At 38.0% G+C, this 16,732-nt stretch overlaps 1 protein-coding gene across 1 annotated transcript; it reads right to left on the minus strand.

Annotated features, from left to right (window-relative positions):
- Window positions 1–312: 312 nt before the first annotated feature.
- LOC142342863 (CD151 antigen-like) lies at window positions 313–1,634 on the minus strand. The gene has a single exon (XM_075394497.1). The coding sequence runs from the start codon at window positions 1,605–1,607 to the stop codon at window positions 723–725; it is 885 nt and encodes a 294-aa protein (XP_075250612.1). The 5' UTR covers window positions 1,608–1,634; the 3' UTR covers window positions 313–722.
- Window positions 1,635–16,732: the final 15,098 nt, after the last annotated feature.

Genomic DNA, 16,732 nt, shown 5'->3' on the forward strand with positions numbered 1-16,732 from the left:
ACAATTCTACAAATATCAGCCAAAGAAATTTCGAAGAGACCGCTTTAATGTTCTGTTACTTTAATAACAAAGATGCGTTTGAGAAATATTTAACCTGGTTTCCCGGGAATAATATAGTTATCATTGGACCCACGAAAGAATCAGGAAAGCATTGCTGTCCTTTGCCAGTGGGCGATCCTGTCATGGAAAACTACAAGACATGGACGCTGTTAAAAACTCTGGACATGGAATTTGGTCAGAATCAGATTGCATTATACTGTCGAACTCATGCGAACTAAATATTTTGTATAACCTATACGATTTGTGTAGAAATTCACAAGAAAATTTTAATTACCGTTTAAAATCTTTCATAAACAACGAGTAGAAATGTTTTAAAAGTGAACACTATTTACATAATATCAAATTTCAATGAAAAGGAATAAAGTTAATCAGTGGAGAAATGTTCAAGACTTTGATAGATCAAATGAATAGTTATTTTTGAAAGAATCCGAAAGTACGATCTATATAAAGTTCAAGCAAACAGATATGTTGATAATTGTACAAAAGTTATTGGAAACTTATGATATGAATTAGGTTGATTCCATGAGACGTTTTTTACATCAATTTCACCATCCGCTTTAAAACAAAGGGTGATAAATTTGTCTCCACGAGTGAGCCAAAAATAGTATGCTAAACTAGCAGGGCTATAAACAATGACTCTTCAGCTCATAAAACAACAACAGTTAGAGATCAATCTCTGCCTTGTCGCTCTCGTTGCTTCTAACTTCATCGGGAAGCTGTCTGGGTCTCAAATTGCTCTGATAGTCAGGCTTAAAACGAGTGACTGCCGAGCTCGGAGGTGCCATTTCAACCTCAACGCCGCCCTGCGATTCGTCATCTTCATCATCAGAGTACTCTTTAATGAGGAGGAGGGATGCAATGAGCACAACCAATTGGAAGAAGTAAATCACGCTTGATATACCTCCCACGACACTCATGTATCTCCAGATAAGATCCTTGGTTGCAGTTAAACATCCTTTATTGTAGTACAAATCAGGTTCCAACCGTCTAACACATCGCGACCGGAGACCTTCGTCTGAAGTGAAAGATTTACAACAAGAGGGAGGTATCAATACGGGATAATACTCTTGTTGCACGTAAGCGCTGAAACTCCAATCTTCAGCTTTATGACTTCCACAGCATTTCCATCGTGTTTGGAAGTCATCCCACATTTGAGTAAGAAATGGGTACTGATCTTGACCGTACTTATCCATGATTTTAAAAATCTGGTCACTAAACTTGTCCTCCCATCTCCTGCGCATTCCGAAGGGTGTAACCACAGCACTTATTTCAATAATAAGTAGAACAATAACCAAGCCAACGAACATTTTCAACAAGGACGGACTTTCTGTCCAAGCTCCAATCAGACCAATGCATGCAACTGCGATAATTGCAATTGACAGACCACACAAGAAAGCAGAAACAGCAGTCACCGTATCCGTATCCAGGATTAACATAATTGAGGAAGGATAAGACATTATGTAGATTGTAGATATGAACATTCCTAAACCGCCGAGCAGAATTAGGATATGAACCACAATTGAGCCGATCTTTAATGTTTCAGCCATTCGTTTCTGAAAAAGGGCTTCAATTACAAAAAGCAGGCCAACAAAGTTCCTCAGATCGTCACGTGATCTCAAAGATCTTGCAAAAGAAAAGTGTAGTGAAAATGCGGCCATTCAGTAGTGTAGCCATGTTACCCTGATAAAAAGAAAATATAAATATTGCCGTCTTAGGACGGACGCATTGCTCTTATACAATTGGCGAGGGTTCACTTTAGTAGCAGCTCCATGAAATTCACTCCACGAAATTCTGCTTAAAGATCAAGGACTGCAACCTGAGTTTATCTCGTTACTGAGGGCAAAAAATTAACTCGATCAGAAAAAAACGATCGAGCTGAAAGTTACTTCCATATAAAACAACTAATCGCTGACATATAGAACGTGTTTCTACAAAAGTTGTGTTTTGAGGAATTTCGGATCAACTGCTGTTTTCTTTGTTTTAAATGAATCGACTGAAAGTTCGAGGAATAAAATTGAGTTCTCGAAAAATGATAATACTTAAGGAAAATATCTATTGTTTCATGCCCCTCCACCCCTAAGGCATATAACTATTACGTCTGCAGGCGCTATAATATCCATGCACTTTATGCTGATACGGTTTTGGTGGTTGGGGTTTTCTCAAGCACTTTACTTCTCGGGTGTATGCGCACTAGGAATATTCAGCAAAAGTTACAGTTAAATGAAATTAAATTTTAGAAATAAAAATTTGTAAGAAGAGTTGTTACAAGGGTGAATATGAAGGAATTTTATTGCTTAAGACAAAGGCAGCTGAATTTATGAGTTCAGATATTGAATTATGGTTGCTGTGGTCATATCAATGGTTAATTTATCTTGAAATATTTTGTTTCATTTTTCTCTAATCGGTTTGGGATTTTCTCATGGTTATTCTTACCCGCATGGGTCCCTGTTACTTAAACTAACAGATAACAAGTTTAACTGCGAATCCCGTCAAGTACAAATATTCCTTGACGTATCCCGTCAAGGTCAAAATCGGCGATGATTCCCATCATATTGGGATGCCTCTCCTTTAGTCTGTTAAAATCCAGTTTACTCTTGATTACAATCTTTTTCTGTTGCTAAAATTTGTGAATTTTTTGAACGGTGTTTGTATTGTATAATTTACAAGTTTGTCATGCGTTCTCTTCTTAGGGGTTACTACACCTCCTCCCTCTTAAATCCCATGACTGTTCAACTCACTCAGAAGCTTTTTTTTATTATGATTCCTCCCGACCACCCTTGTCCGGACGACACAGCAAAGATAATGTTTTGAAGTAATCCAGAATTGTGAGGGTTGTTGCCCCCTGAAGCAGGAACAGAAGGTCATATAGCTTTAGAGGACGACTTAAAGGTCTTTGTGCATTTATTGCTTCCAGCCTCCTCTGGATTACTTTTCTTGACGTCTGTTCCATTTTCACCCTACTTCCAAGTTTGTTGATACCCTCCTCAGCATTCTCCAGCTCTCGAGCTAAACACTGCCGCTCATCTACTAGAGCGACACATTCCCTTGTGTTACCTTCTGCTGGGCTTCTAGCATCTTCTAACTATCTGTTCAACATTTCAACCTGCCTCATGCAGGACTCCCGCTGATTCTCAGTTTTTACAAGTAACCTTTTTGTCTCTAAGAGTTGCTTATTAAATCTTTGATCTTCTAGCTTTAACTGCCGAAGCTCCTCTTCGAGCCGAGCCCCAGCAGATCCCTGCATTTTGCTCTCGTTTATTTTTCTTTGCTGATTTTCAATTTTCACTTGCAGCTCATTCAGCTGCCTCATAATGATTGGAGCTCCGTCCACAATATTGGGCGGCTGAAGCTGCGTCAAGGTTACTACATATTTTTTATTGGACGTCACTCTGACAATCCGATAAACCTGGTGCCTGACGATGGACTCCATTCATTTCGTAGAGTTCGGTTATATAATAACAGTCGCCAATCTTTGGTTCTGTCATTCGTAATTATTACGAAATAAAAAAAGTCCAATGTATCAATTTCAAATTCGGTTACTTCGGGGACAGATTTAGCTTTTTTTGCTTTAACAACAACAATATTTGTGTCACCAATCCACAGTTCACTTGTGGACCTTTTCTTCTCAAATTCTGTTCCCTCGAATGTTAATTGGGATGATGAAAATAACATCGTTCCACCATTGGATAAACGGGTTGCAGTGCAAGTACATGATTGGAGCCACAGCGTAGCATATCGCTTGACAGGAACACACGCATGACACAAATAATGACTTTTAAGCCGCTTAGAATAGTAGTCAAACTTATGGTGACTTCCCTGGACACAAGCCAGATTTGTTTCATTTTACTACAAAAGTAAATTAAAATTAAGAGTTCGTGCCACTAGTGCCCGTATCTGGAGTCCATGTTAAGATATTCTAAGGTTTCATGTTCATATAAGCCCCATTGTCCCAGTGAAACCTCTCTTCCAGTTATTGTTTTACTCGAGTGTCTTAACTTTTGGGCTGTCTTACTAAGTTCAAGGTCATCATCATTGAACAGCCCTTCCATTGGTGCGAAACTAGATCAATTGACGTTAACTCTGTGATTGGGCATTTATTCGGTCTTATCAATCAGATCTAGTCGTTGGCCATATGTTATCCATGACCCGTTCTGCAACTCAATCGCGTTCGGGTGCAAAGAGTTGCAATTCGTTATTTCAAAATTTCTATACAACACTTTGGAAATAGGATCCATGTATCCTATCCGTTCTGAACTGTTGTCAGAAGACACCCTAACTGGCACTTCCTCGGTACAAAAAGTGTTTTCTATGACACGTAGAACAATTTGAGCGCACTTATGGACATAATATAATACACCAGCTCTTTCGGCGTGCAATTTGAGGGCTTTTGTTTATTTAAAAGGACTTGGTGCAAAATTCCATTTATTAGTGTAGCTAAAATCATAGCTCTCCGCAGTTATTCTACTTGAAAATTTAATAGCTCTATTTTTTCAAATTTTCGAACATAGCTCGACAATCCCACACAAAGAGTTGAAATAGCTTTGTGTCCCTGAGATTTTTCTCAGAAATATCTGCTGGTGAAAAATTACGTTCCTTGATCCTAAAAAGTTCTTTTGTGTAATATAAGTATCTGTGGCATGTTTCAAAAAGTTAAAAATTGTCTACCTGTTTGGTCATTTTTTACCTGAACTACTAAATTTCTTTTTCCGTCTAACTTGCTGGTTAAATACTTATTTTTCCAGCGTTGACTATTTTTGCTATTCGCGAGTTAAAAAATTTAACTATTTTAGACTTATTTGGTTTTGTATCTTGGTCATAAATACTTTGTACTGAATCTAATTCAAATGTATCTCCTCTATAATTGCTCGCTCTTGTTTCAGGGGTATTTATATTATAAACAAGTTCCTTCAGTTTTGTCCCTAGTTTGAATGAGCAAGGTTCCGGTGAAAATTTCAGCATTTATTATGATGTTATTTGTTTCTTTTCAACTTTTGGATTGATCTAGTCCACGGATTAGACATAGTTTATTTCTTCCTCAGGTCCACATTTCTTGAATGTTTTGGCAATTCTGAGCAAACTCTTAGTCGCTTTCGCCACCAACCATCCCATTAAGTGTTTTTGGGGAACTGAATTCAAAGGGGCACTGAATTCAAGGTCACCGAGTCTCGACAACAACAGTTTGTGTCCCTGCTAAAAATTTTGGCAGACTGAATCCTTTAAAAGGTGATACGTTTGATTTATTTGTATTTTCTCGTTGAGGTATGTTGCATCTTCATATCAAACAATTTTTTCAGCGCAGTAACTGTATATGCGGCTCTGTACATGCAGTAATTTAACTTAATCTTGCTGTTCTCAGATTAGATGAGTCCTCCTTGTTTTTTGGTTTACCTGCTCCACGTTGATACTTGAAATTTCGATTTTTGGTCCGTTCAGACATGGCAAATTTTTGCGTCTGCAAAATAATCTCAATTTTTTTCCTTGAAAAGTTCTCTTGAAAACAAAATAATCTTTCAATTTTTGTGGTCTGGTTATTCGCGATGCACTTCTTGTTTGATATCGTCGTTAAGTAACATTCTGCGAAGTCGAAGCCGTGCTTCTATTTGAAAATTCTTTGCCTTCACTTGTTTCGATTGTTTCCACCAGGCTATCCCAGTTCTGTTGTTTGTCTTCTTTGCGCGCAGGTGCATCTTTGTGCTTCTGCTCTTAATTGTGTTAGTAGTTGTGAATTCTCTTAGACTCCCACCCATTGGTGTTTCAAAAATTTCTTCTGAGCAATCTCATTGTGAATTTCAGTACTAGGGATAATTTGACGATTGTTCCCTTCAGGAATAACTTCTCTTCTTTCTGTGTCATTTAATTTCGGAGTGACTACTTTAATTTCTACAAAATCGTGGTCCTACGTAAGGTCGTTTTGTGGTATTAGCTTGTTGCCTTGTTAGTTTCTTTTTTATCAGTGATAGAACTTCTATTGTTAAAACGCTTGAGTCAATCGTGGATTTTTTTACTCGTTGTTTGTTGTCTACTGTAAAAGAATTTTAATTTCGTTGCTTGAACAGTTTTTATGGTGGGTTGAACGCCCTTAATAAATCACCCATTTCATATTGTGGTCCATGTTTGCTACGTTCATTGAAGATTTCTGGTTTTCCTTTCTCCAAGTTCATACTTTACCGTACGAGTTCATGGAACGATTGTAGTTCGTCTTTCAATTAACCAATACAGTCACTCAAGTTTATGTAGGTTTTGGTTTATATTGTTTGATACAAGCAATCAATTGGCAGAGCGCATAATCGTCCGAAAAGGAGATAAAAAAGGGCTGTACTTGGTTACAGAGTGAACTAATAATCATCATTACTAGCGGAAGGTAATCGCTCCAGGTGTTGTGATGATTACCCACATATTTTCCAAGACTATCTTCCATTGTGCGATTAGTACGCTCAATCATTGCGTTTCCTTGACGATTATAAGCTGTTGTTGATGTGCTGTTAATTGCGAGCTTTTTACACATGTTCTTGAAAAGATTCGACATAAAGTTACTGCCCTTGTCACAATGGAGATTTGCCGGAAAACCAACCCTTGAGACCCATTTGTTTACGAAGGCCTTAGGTACCATTGAAGCGTCTTGGTTGCTCTATGAGAATTGCTTCATACCATTTTGCAAATCGATCTCCAATTGACAGAATGTATTTCTTTCAACTTGACTCGGGTAAAGGTCCCATTATGTCCAAGGCAACTTGCCAAAAAGGGGCGAGATGGTTTCTAAGTTGTCAGGTTGTGTATGTGTCTGGTGTGGCGACCTTATTTGACGGCATATCTCGCAAGCTCGTACAATTTCCTGAACATCCGTTCTCATCTTGGGACCGTGGAATCGTTCTCGAACCCGATCAAATGTCATAGCCATACCAAAATGTCCACAATTTTCATGAATGAAAATTAGAATTTTATTGAAAGTGATCATTGATTAGCTATTTGCGTAAAGTTGTTAGATTCGTCAATACGATTGTTTCTCTTACCTAACTCAATTTTTATTCATAAGCTTCTGAAATCAGTTCGAGGTTTCCATAATGCCCATGAGGCTCCCGCCATGCTTTTCCTTTGAGGGCGTTTCCCGCTAACAATAACCAAGCCAACGAACATTTTCAACAAGGACGGACTTTCTGTCCAAGCTCCAATCAGACCAATGCATGCAACTGCGATAATTGCAATTGACAGACCACACAAGAAAGCAGAAACAGCAGTCACCGTATCCGTATCCAGGATTAACATAATTGAGGAAGGATAAGACATTATGTAGATTGTAGATATGAACATTCCTAAACCGCCGAGCAGAATTAGGATATGAACCACAATTGAGCCGATCTTTAATGTTTCAGCCATTCGTTTCTGAAAAAGGGCTTCAATTACAAAAAGCAGGCCAACAAAGTTCCTCAGATCGTCACGTGATCTCAAAGATCTTGCAAAAGAAAAGTGTAGTGAAAATGCGGCCATTCAGTAGTGTAGCCATGTTACCCTGATAAAAAGAAAATATAAATATTGCCGTCTTAGGACGGACGCATTGCTCTTATACAATTGGCGAGGGTTCACTTTAGTAGCAGCTCCATGAAATTCACTCCACGAAATTCTGCTTAAAGATCAAGGACTGCAACCTGAGTTTATCTCGTTACTGAGGGCAAAAAATTAACTCGATCAGAAAAAAACGATCGAGCTGAAAGTTACTTCCATATAAAACAACTAATCGCTGACATATAGAACGTGTTTCTACAAAAGTTGTGTTTTGAGGAATTTGTGATCAACTGCTGTTTTCTTTGTTTTAAATGAATCGACTGAAAGTTCGAGGAATAAAATTGAGTTCTCGAAAAATGATACTACTTAAGGAAAATATCTATTGTTTCATGCCCCTCCACCCCTAAGGCATATAACTATTACGTCTGCAGGCGCTATAATATCCATGCACTTTATGCTGATACGGTTTTGGTGGTTGGGGTTTTCTCAAGCACTTTACTTCTCGGGTGTAAGCTGAAGAAAAAAATTCAAAATTGCGCACTAGGAATATTCAGCAAAAGTTACAGTTAAATGAAATTAAATTTTAGAAATAAAAATTTGTAAGAAGAGTTGTTATAAGGGTGAATATGAAGGAATTTTATTGCTTAAGACAAAGGCAGCTGAATTTATGAGTTCAGATATTGAATTATGGTTGCTGTGGTCATATCAATGGTTAATTTATCTTGAAATATTTTGTTTCATTTTTCTCTAATCGGTTTGGGATTTTCTCATGGTTATTCTTACCCGCATGGGTCCCTGTTACTTAAACTAACAGATAACAAGTTTAACTGCGAATCCCGTCAAGTACAAATATTCCTTGACGTATCCCGTCAAGGTCAAAATCGGCGATGATTCCCATCATATTGGGATGCCTCTCCTTTAGTCTGTTAAAATCCGGTTTACTCTTGATTACAATCTTTTTCTGTTGCTAATATTTGTGAATTTTTTGAACGGTGTTTGTATTGTATAATTTACAAGTTTGTCATGCGTTCTCTTTTTAGGGGTTACTACACCTCCTCCCTCTTAAATCCCATGACTGTTCCACTCACTCAGAAGCTTTTTTTATTATGATTCCTCCCGACCACCCTTGTCCGGACGACACAGCAAAGATAATGTTTTGAAGTGTTCCAGAATTGTGAGGGTTGTTGCCCCCTGAAGCAGGAACAGAAGGTCATATAGCTTTAGAGGACGACTTAAAGGTCTTTGTGCATTTATTGCTTCCAGCCTCCTCTGGATTACTTTTCTTGACGTCTGTTCCATTTTCACCCTACTTCCAAGTTTGTTGATACCCTCCTCAGCATTCTCCAGCTCTCGAGCTAAACACTGCCGCTCATCTACTAGAGCGACACATTCCCTTGTGTTACCTTCTGCTGGGCTTCTAGCATCTTCTAACTATCTGTTCAACATTTCAACCTGCCTCATGCAGGACTCCCGCTGATTCTCAGTTTTTACAAGTAACCTTTTTGTCTCTAAGAGTTGCTTATTAAATCTTTGATCTTCTAGCTTTAACTGCCGAAGCTCCTCTTCGAGCCGAGCCCCAGCAGATCCCAGCATTTTGCTCTCGTTTATTTTTCTTTGCTGATTTTCAATTTTCACTTGCAGCTCATTCAGCTGCCTCATAATGATTGGAGCTCCGTCCACAATATTGGGCGGCTGAAGCTGCGTCAAGGTTACTACATATTTTTCATTGGACGTCACTCTGACAATCCGATAAACCTGGTGCCTGACGATGGACTCCATTCATTTCGTAGAGTTCGGTTATATAATAGCAGCCGCCAATCTTTGGTTCTGTCATTCGTAATTATTACGAAATAAGAAAAGTCCAATGTATCAATTTCAAATTCGGTTACTTCGGGGACAGATTTAGCTTTTTTTGCTTTAACAACAACAATATTTGTGTCACCAATCCACAGTTCACTTGTGGACCTTTTCTTCTCAAATTCTGTTCCCTCGAATGTTAATTGGGATGATGAAAATAACATCGTTCCACCATTGGATAAACGGGTTGCAGTGCAAGTACATGATTGGAGCCACAGCGTAGCATATCGCTTGACAGGAACACACGCATGACACAAATAATGACTTTTAAGCCGCTTAGAATAGTAGTCAAACTTATGGTGACTTCCCTGGACACAAGCCAGATTTGTTTCATTTTACTACAAAAGTAAATTAAAATTAAGAGTTCGTGCCACTAGTGCCCGTATCTGGAGTCCATGTTAAGATATTCTAAGGTTTCATGTTCATATAAGCCCCATTGTCCCAGTGAAACCTCTCTTCCAGTTATTGTTTTTCTCGAGTGTCTTAACTTTTGGGCTGTCTTACTAAGTTCAAGGTCATCATCATTGAACAGCCCTTCCATTGGTGCAAAACTAGATCAATTGACGTTAACTCTGTGATTGGGCATTTATTCGGTCTTATCAATCAGATCTAGTCGTTGGCGATATGTTATCCATGACCCGTTCTGCAACTCAATCGCGTTCGGGTGCAAAGAGTTGCAATTCGTTATTTCAAAATTTCTATACAACACTTTGGAAATAGGATCCATGTATCCTATCCGTTCTGAACTGTTGTCAGAAGACACCCTAACTGGCACTTCCTCGGTACAAAAAGTGTTTTCTATGACACGTAGAACAATTTGAGCGCACTTATGGACATAATATAATACACCAGCTCTTTCGGCGTGCAATTTGAGGGCTTTTGTTTATTTAAAAGGACTTGGTGCAAAATTCCATTTATTGGTGTAGCTAAAATCATAGCTCTCCGCAGTTATTCTACTTGAAAATTTAATAGCTCTATTTTTTCAAATTTTCGAACATAGCTCGACAATCCCACACAAAGAGTTGAAATAGCTTTGTGTCCCTGAGATTTTTCTCAGAAATATCTGCTGGTGAAAAATTACGTTCCTTGATCCTAAAAAGTTCTTTTGTGTTATATAAGTATCTGTGGCATGTTTCAAAAAGTTAAAAATTGTCTACCTGTTTGGTCATTTTTTACCTGAACTACTAAATTTCTTTTTCCGTCTAACTTGCTGGTTAAATACTTATTTTTCCAGCGTTGACTATTTTTGCTATTCGCGAGTTAAAAAATTTAACTATTTTAGACTTATTTGGTTTTGTATCTTGGTCATAAATACTTTGTACTGAATCTAATTCAAATGTGTCTCCTCTATAATTGCTCGCTCTTGTTTCAGGGGTATTTATATTATAAACAAGTTCCTTCAGTTTTGTCCCTAGTTTGAATGAGTAAGGTTCCGGTGAAAATTTCAGCATTTATTATGATGTTATCTGTTTCTTTTCAACTTTTGGATTGATCTAGTCCACGGATTAGACATAGTTTATTTCTTCCTCAGGTCCACATTTCTTGAATGTTTTGGCAATTCTGAGCAAACTCTTAGTCGCTTTCGCCACCAACCATCCCATTAAGTGTTTTTGGGGCACTGAATTCAAAGGGGCACTGAATTCAAGGTCACCGAGTCTCGACAACAACAGTTTGTGTCCCTGCTAAAAATTTTGGCAGACTGAATCCTTTAAAAGGTGATACGTTTGATTTATTTGTATTTTCTCGTTGAGGTATGTTGCATCTTCATATCAAACAATTTTTTCAGCGCAGTAACTGTATATGCGGCTCTGTACATGCAGTAATTTAACTTAATCTTGCTGTTCTCAGATTAGATGAGTCCTCCTTGTTTTTTGGTTTACCTGCTCCACGTTGATACTTGAAATTTCGATTTTTGGTCCGTTCAGACACGGCAAATTTTTGCGTCTGCAAAATAATCTCAATTTTTTTCCTTGAAAAGTTCTCTTGAAAACAAAATAATCTTTCAATTTTTGTGGTCTGGTTATTCGCGATGCACTTCTTGTTTGATATCGTCGTTAAGTAACATTCTGCGAAGTCGAAGCCGTGCTTCTATTTGAAAATTCTTTGCCTTCACTTGTTTCGTTTGTTTCCACCAGGCTATCCCAGTTCTGTTGTTTGTCTTCTTTGCGCGCAGGTGCATCTTTGTGCTTCTGCTCTTGTTTGTGTTAGTAGTTGTGAATTCTCTTAAACTCCCACCCATTGGTGTTTCAAAAATTTCTTCTGAGCAATATCATTGTGAATTTCAGTACTAGGGATAATTTGACGATTGTTCCCTTCAGGAATAACTTCTCTTCTTTCTGTGTCATTTAATTTCGGAGTGACTACTTTAATTTCTACAAAATCGTGGTCCTACGTAAGGTTGTTTTGTGGTATTAGCTTGTTGCCTTGTTAGTTTCTTTTTTATCAGTGATAGAACTTCTATTGTTAAAACGCTTGAGTCAATCGTTGATTTTTTTACTCGTTGTTTGTTGTCTACTGTAAAAGAATTTTAATTTCGTTGCTTGAACAGTTTTTATGGTGGGTTGAACGCCCTTACTAAATCACCCATTTCATATTGTGGTCCAAATTTGCTACGTTCATTGAAGATTTCTGGTTTTCCTTTCTCCAAGTTCATACTTTACCGTACGAGTTCATGGAACGATTGTAGTTCGTCTTTCAATTAACCAATACAGTCACTCAAGTTTATGTAGGTTTTGGTTTATATTGTTTGATACAAGCAATCAATTGGCAGAGCGCATAATCGTCCGAAAAGGAGATAAAAAAGGGCTGTACTTGGTTACAGAGTGAACTGATGATCATCATTACTAGCGGAAGGTAATCGCTCCAGGTGTTGTGATGTTTACCCACATATTTTCCAAGACTATCTTCAATTGTGCGATTAGTACGCTCAATCATTGCGTTTCCTTGACGATTATAAGCTGTTGTTGATGTGCTGTTAATTGCGAACTTTTTACACATGTTCTTGAAAAGATTCGACATAAAGTTACTGCCCTTGTCACAATGGAGATTTGCCGGAAAACCAACCCTTGAGACCCATTTGTTTACGAAGGCCTTAGGTACCATTGAAGCGTCTTGGTTGCTCTATGAGAATTGCTTCATACCATTTTGCAAATCGATCTCCAATTGACAGAACGTATTTCTTTCAACTTGACTCGGGTAAAGGTCCCATTATGTCCAAGGCAACTTGCCAAAAAGGGGCAAGATGGTTTCTAAGTTGTCAGGTTGTGTATGTGTCTGGTGATGCGAGCTTATTTGACGGCATATCTCGCAAGCTCGTACAATTTCCTGAACATCCGTTCTCATCTTGGGACCGTGGAATCGTTCTCGAACCCGATCAAATGTCATAGCCATACCAAAATGTCCACAATTTTCATGAATGAAAATTAGAATTTTATTGAAAGTGATCATTGATTAGCTATTTGCGTAAAGTTGTTAGATTCGTCAATACGATTGTTTCTCTTACCTAACTCAATTTTTATTCATAAGCTTCTGAAATCAGTTCGAGGTTTCCATAATGCCCATGAGGCTCCCGCCATGCTTTTCCTTTGAGGGCGTTTCCCGCTCCGATGTCAACCCAGTTTCTCATTATAATAAATTTGGCTTCAATTTTCTGGGGTTCAACAAGTTGTTCCACAGATTTCCCTAATCCAATGGACCAGATACTTTTTTCACTTTTTTTACTTTGTTCACTTGATTGCAATCTTTAGCTTCTGTGGGACTCTCGGCAGACAATCTGCGTGATGACTCTTCTTTCAAGCTGCGTGTTTGATTTCCGAATCAAACTGTCCGAGTTGTTCTATTCATCTGGCCGATAATCCGTCTGGTTTTTTTAAAACTATTTAACCACGTGGGGGCCCTATGGTCGGTAGAAATTAAAAACTTTTGACCAAGAAGATAATTTCTGAAGTTTTGGGTGAAATATACTATCGCAAAAAGCTGTCGTCTTGTCGCAGAGTAGTTTCGTTGACTCTGCTGAGCGTTTTGATGTGTATGCAATAACTCCTTCAGCCCATTGTTGTCTTTGAGAAATAACTGCGCCAGAGAGGCGTTGGTGGTTAGCGTATAGGGGTCTGTGTCATTCGGATAACCCAATTTTGGTTCTTTCTGTAGTTTCTTTTTTAGTTCTTCATCTATTGATTCACAATTTTGCTCCAAGTGAAACGTCCTTTTTTGTTTAATAGCTTATAAAACGTCCCTGTATTCTTTCTAAAATGTTCTGTAAAAAGCACCTAGTCCTATTATAGCTCCAAAATTTTTATTTGTTTGTGCGCTTTTCAAATTACTGACTGCCGTTACTTTCTCCGGATCCACTTCTACGCATTTATTTGATTCAACGAGTCTCAGGAAATAACTTTTTCTTGAAAAAACTTCAATTTTGTGCCTTTTATTTTCAAACCCGCGTCTTTAAGTCGTCTGAGTACAAGATTTTGGCGGTTGAGATGCTCCTCAAACGATCTACCGAAGATAATTATTTTATCCAGCTGGACTAAAGTCACTTCATAGGAGAGGCCCGCCCTGATCAGCTCCATTGAATTTTGGAAAGCTCCTGGGGCTGATGCCAACCTCATGGGAAGTCTCTTTCAAGCTTACAGTCCCATTGGAGTCTAAAAAAACGGTCACGTTCTGCGACTCTTCATCCAGCGCCATTTGAAAAAAATGCCAACGTCAAATCGATATTGGAAAAGTAACAATTTAAGTCCAGAGGGTCAATAACGTCAATTTTTCTTGGTAGCGGCCAACTGGTTTTCTCGATTTGTCTGTTCAAACTTCTGTAATCTTCAGATAGTTTATAGCCGCCATCTTTCTTTTCACCAGAATCGATGGTGCTGCCAAATACGAACGGGTTGGTTCTATTAGCTTTGCTTCCTCTAGACCTTCGACCTTTTTTTCATTGCTTTTCTCTTATCAAAGCTTATACTGCAAAAACTTTTTTTTGAACGACTGTGCATCTTTGTTGAGTTTAATTTGGTGTCTAATTTTGTCACAATATCCTAAATCATTCGAGTTTCGGTAGGAAAATTGTTGATGTATCATGAACAATTCGGGTACTTTCTCTATCTGCTGGATTTTTCATGAATCCCTTTCTGATGGAATCCTTTTTGGTTAGTTTTGAACTGGTTAAAATCCATCAGAAAGAAAAAAATTCATCCAAATTTGCAAGTTTTGCCATTTGAAATGTCTCCAATGTTTTTGGTTTGTTTTGATTTTTGAAATACCTATTCACTAACAAAATCTCTTTGTTTCCGAGATAGCATTTAATTTTGTTGCTTTTATACACTGTTACTGGTGCGTCCGTTAGATTGAGGACATTGTTTAAACTAGAACCATTTTCATTGATATCATACAAGCGGCAAAAAGCAACCCAGTCTTCAATTCAAAATCTTCAATCGCTTCCACTAATGCTTCCTTACCCGGAATTTTTTTTCGTTTTCATCAGCTAACCTCATTTGCATCAGACATTCGACTTTACTCTGTATATAGTTATTTTCTTCCGCATTTGCAAAAATTTGCACACCTTGCGTTTTCTCTGCGAAAAAAGCGGAATGAAATTTTAAACTGACGGCTATATTATTTCTCTTCGTTTAAGTTCAAACACATTTATTTGTTTTCAGGAAGTCAATTACCAGCAAACATTCTATATTTTCGTCTGCCGATATCACAAATTCTTGTTCGATCTCCGGTGGTCTTGGCTGTAACTGTACCAAAAGCGGTACATTTCCTATTATTTTCTCAGCTGAGTTATTGGCTGTTAACACTTGTTTCATATATGTTTGTAGAGTTCCCGGTTTTCCCAGTTCCTCGTATGGGGACCAGCTCAAAAGCGATATACTATTTCCACTGTCTATTAATCCAATGCATCTGTTTCCAAGCAAGATTTTTGCGTTTAAACACATAATTGTAATTTCGAACAGATTCTAACGATATTTTTGTTCTCAGTGGTTTTCTTTTTGAAAGGGCAGTTTTGTTTGAGTGTTGGGAACTTCCACATAGGAAACAATTTCGACATCTCCTCTATCTGTGTCTTTCTTGTCCACAGGCACTTGAAACCCTGCCTGTAGTTTCTTTTATACGGTTCGATTTTTCTGAAAGATCTGTCTCTGTGACCAGGTCCTGGCTTCGGAAAGCGTCGTCTTTTTCTGAATCCGCGATCTTGTTGTTGTCCTCTATCACGTCTGTTATCACCCCATCGTCCCCAAGAAGTGCTTTGTTTCCTCGATTGATTCCGATAGTTTTCGCACTGTTTGGGATCTACTGACAATTGGTTGACCAGCTTGGTGACGACCTCCATTAAACTTTTCGCTTCATCCCGTTAAGTAACTGCAACTTTGATGTTTGCACATCCCCTCCTATTCTGATAAAAGCTTCCAGATGCACCGCTCGTTCCAAAAGTTTTATATCCCTGTCGCCGATTTGCTTCCTGAGATCTAATCTCACCTGATTATTATTAATTTCCTCTAGAAATCCTCTCAGTATAAGCTGATTTCTAATATCTTGCGAGTCCGTGGGATAAACCAACTGCTTTGGGATCTATGATAAACGAACCGTGGGATCCAATAAAATCTGTCAGTTTTTCACCTGTTTGCTGTAGGCGGCCAACTAGACGCCCCCGGAAAACGACTTGTTTTTCGCTATACTTCTCAAAAAAATTTATTGCACTCATCATAGTTTTGTTTTGTACATTGCGGTAAAATGCGATAGAAAGTGCGGTAAAGTGGCAGATTTTTGTACCCTAAGTGCAAAGTTATGTGGCCGTTCTTCAATTTGGAGCGCTGGATCTCCTTCTGTTCTTCTCTCCATTTTTGTGATTTCGCTAGTAGCTCAAAGTGCGACATGCAGCTCTCCAAGTCGTTTAAAGCAGTGAATGCTTCCGGTAATAGTATTCCTGAAGTCGAGCCCGTTGCCATTTTAACGATCCCTTACTTGAGTTTTACCCCTTTTTGACCTTTTTGGTTCTTAAAAGACCAATTTCTCTGAAATATTTAGAGAATTGATTGTCACTAAAATCTGTACTCTCCTTTCATTTTTTGAAAATTTGTGTTCATCGATTCAATTCATTGTTTTAAAAAAATTTAATTTTTTTCAAATTTTAAAGAATTTTAATATACAGTTTTTTTCATCGATGTCTGTCCCATGTAGACTGGTACAAGTTTTGAACTATTTTCAGCTGAACTCAAATTTCACATTCTTTTAAAATTTTATTTTTCTATCTCATTGCTATAATTAATTTAAGACAAAAACTATTAATTTTCCAATATTATTCCGTTTTATTGAAGTG

The sequence above is a fragment of the Convolutriloba macropyga genome, chromosome 7 (assembly GCF_964194025.1).
Source record: "Convolutriloba macropyga chromosome 7, txConMacr16.3, whole genome shotgun sequence".
In the NCBI taxonomy this organism is placed as follows: Eukaryota; Metazoa; Xenacoelomorpha; order Acoela; family Convolutidae; genus Convolutriloba; species Convolutriloba macropyga.

Coding starts and splice junctions, on each gene's coding strand:
- LOC142342863 (XM_075394497.1), bottom strand. CDS start 1,607: ATGGCTGAAACATTAAAGATCGGCTCAATTGTGGTTCATATCCTAATT.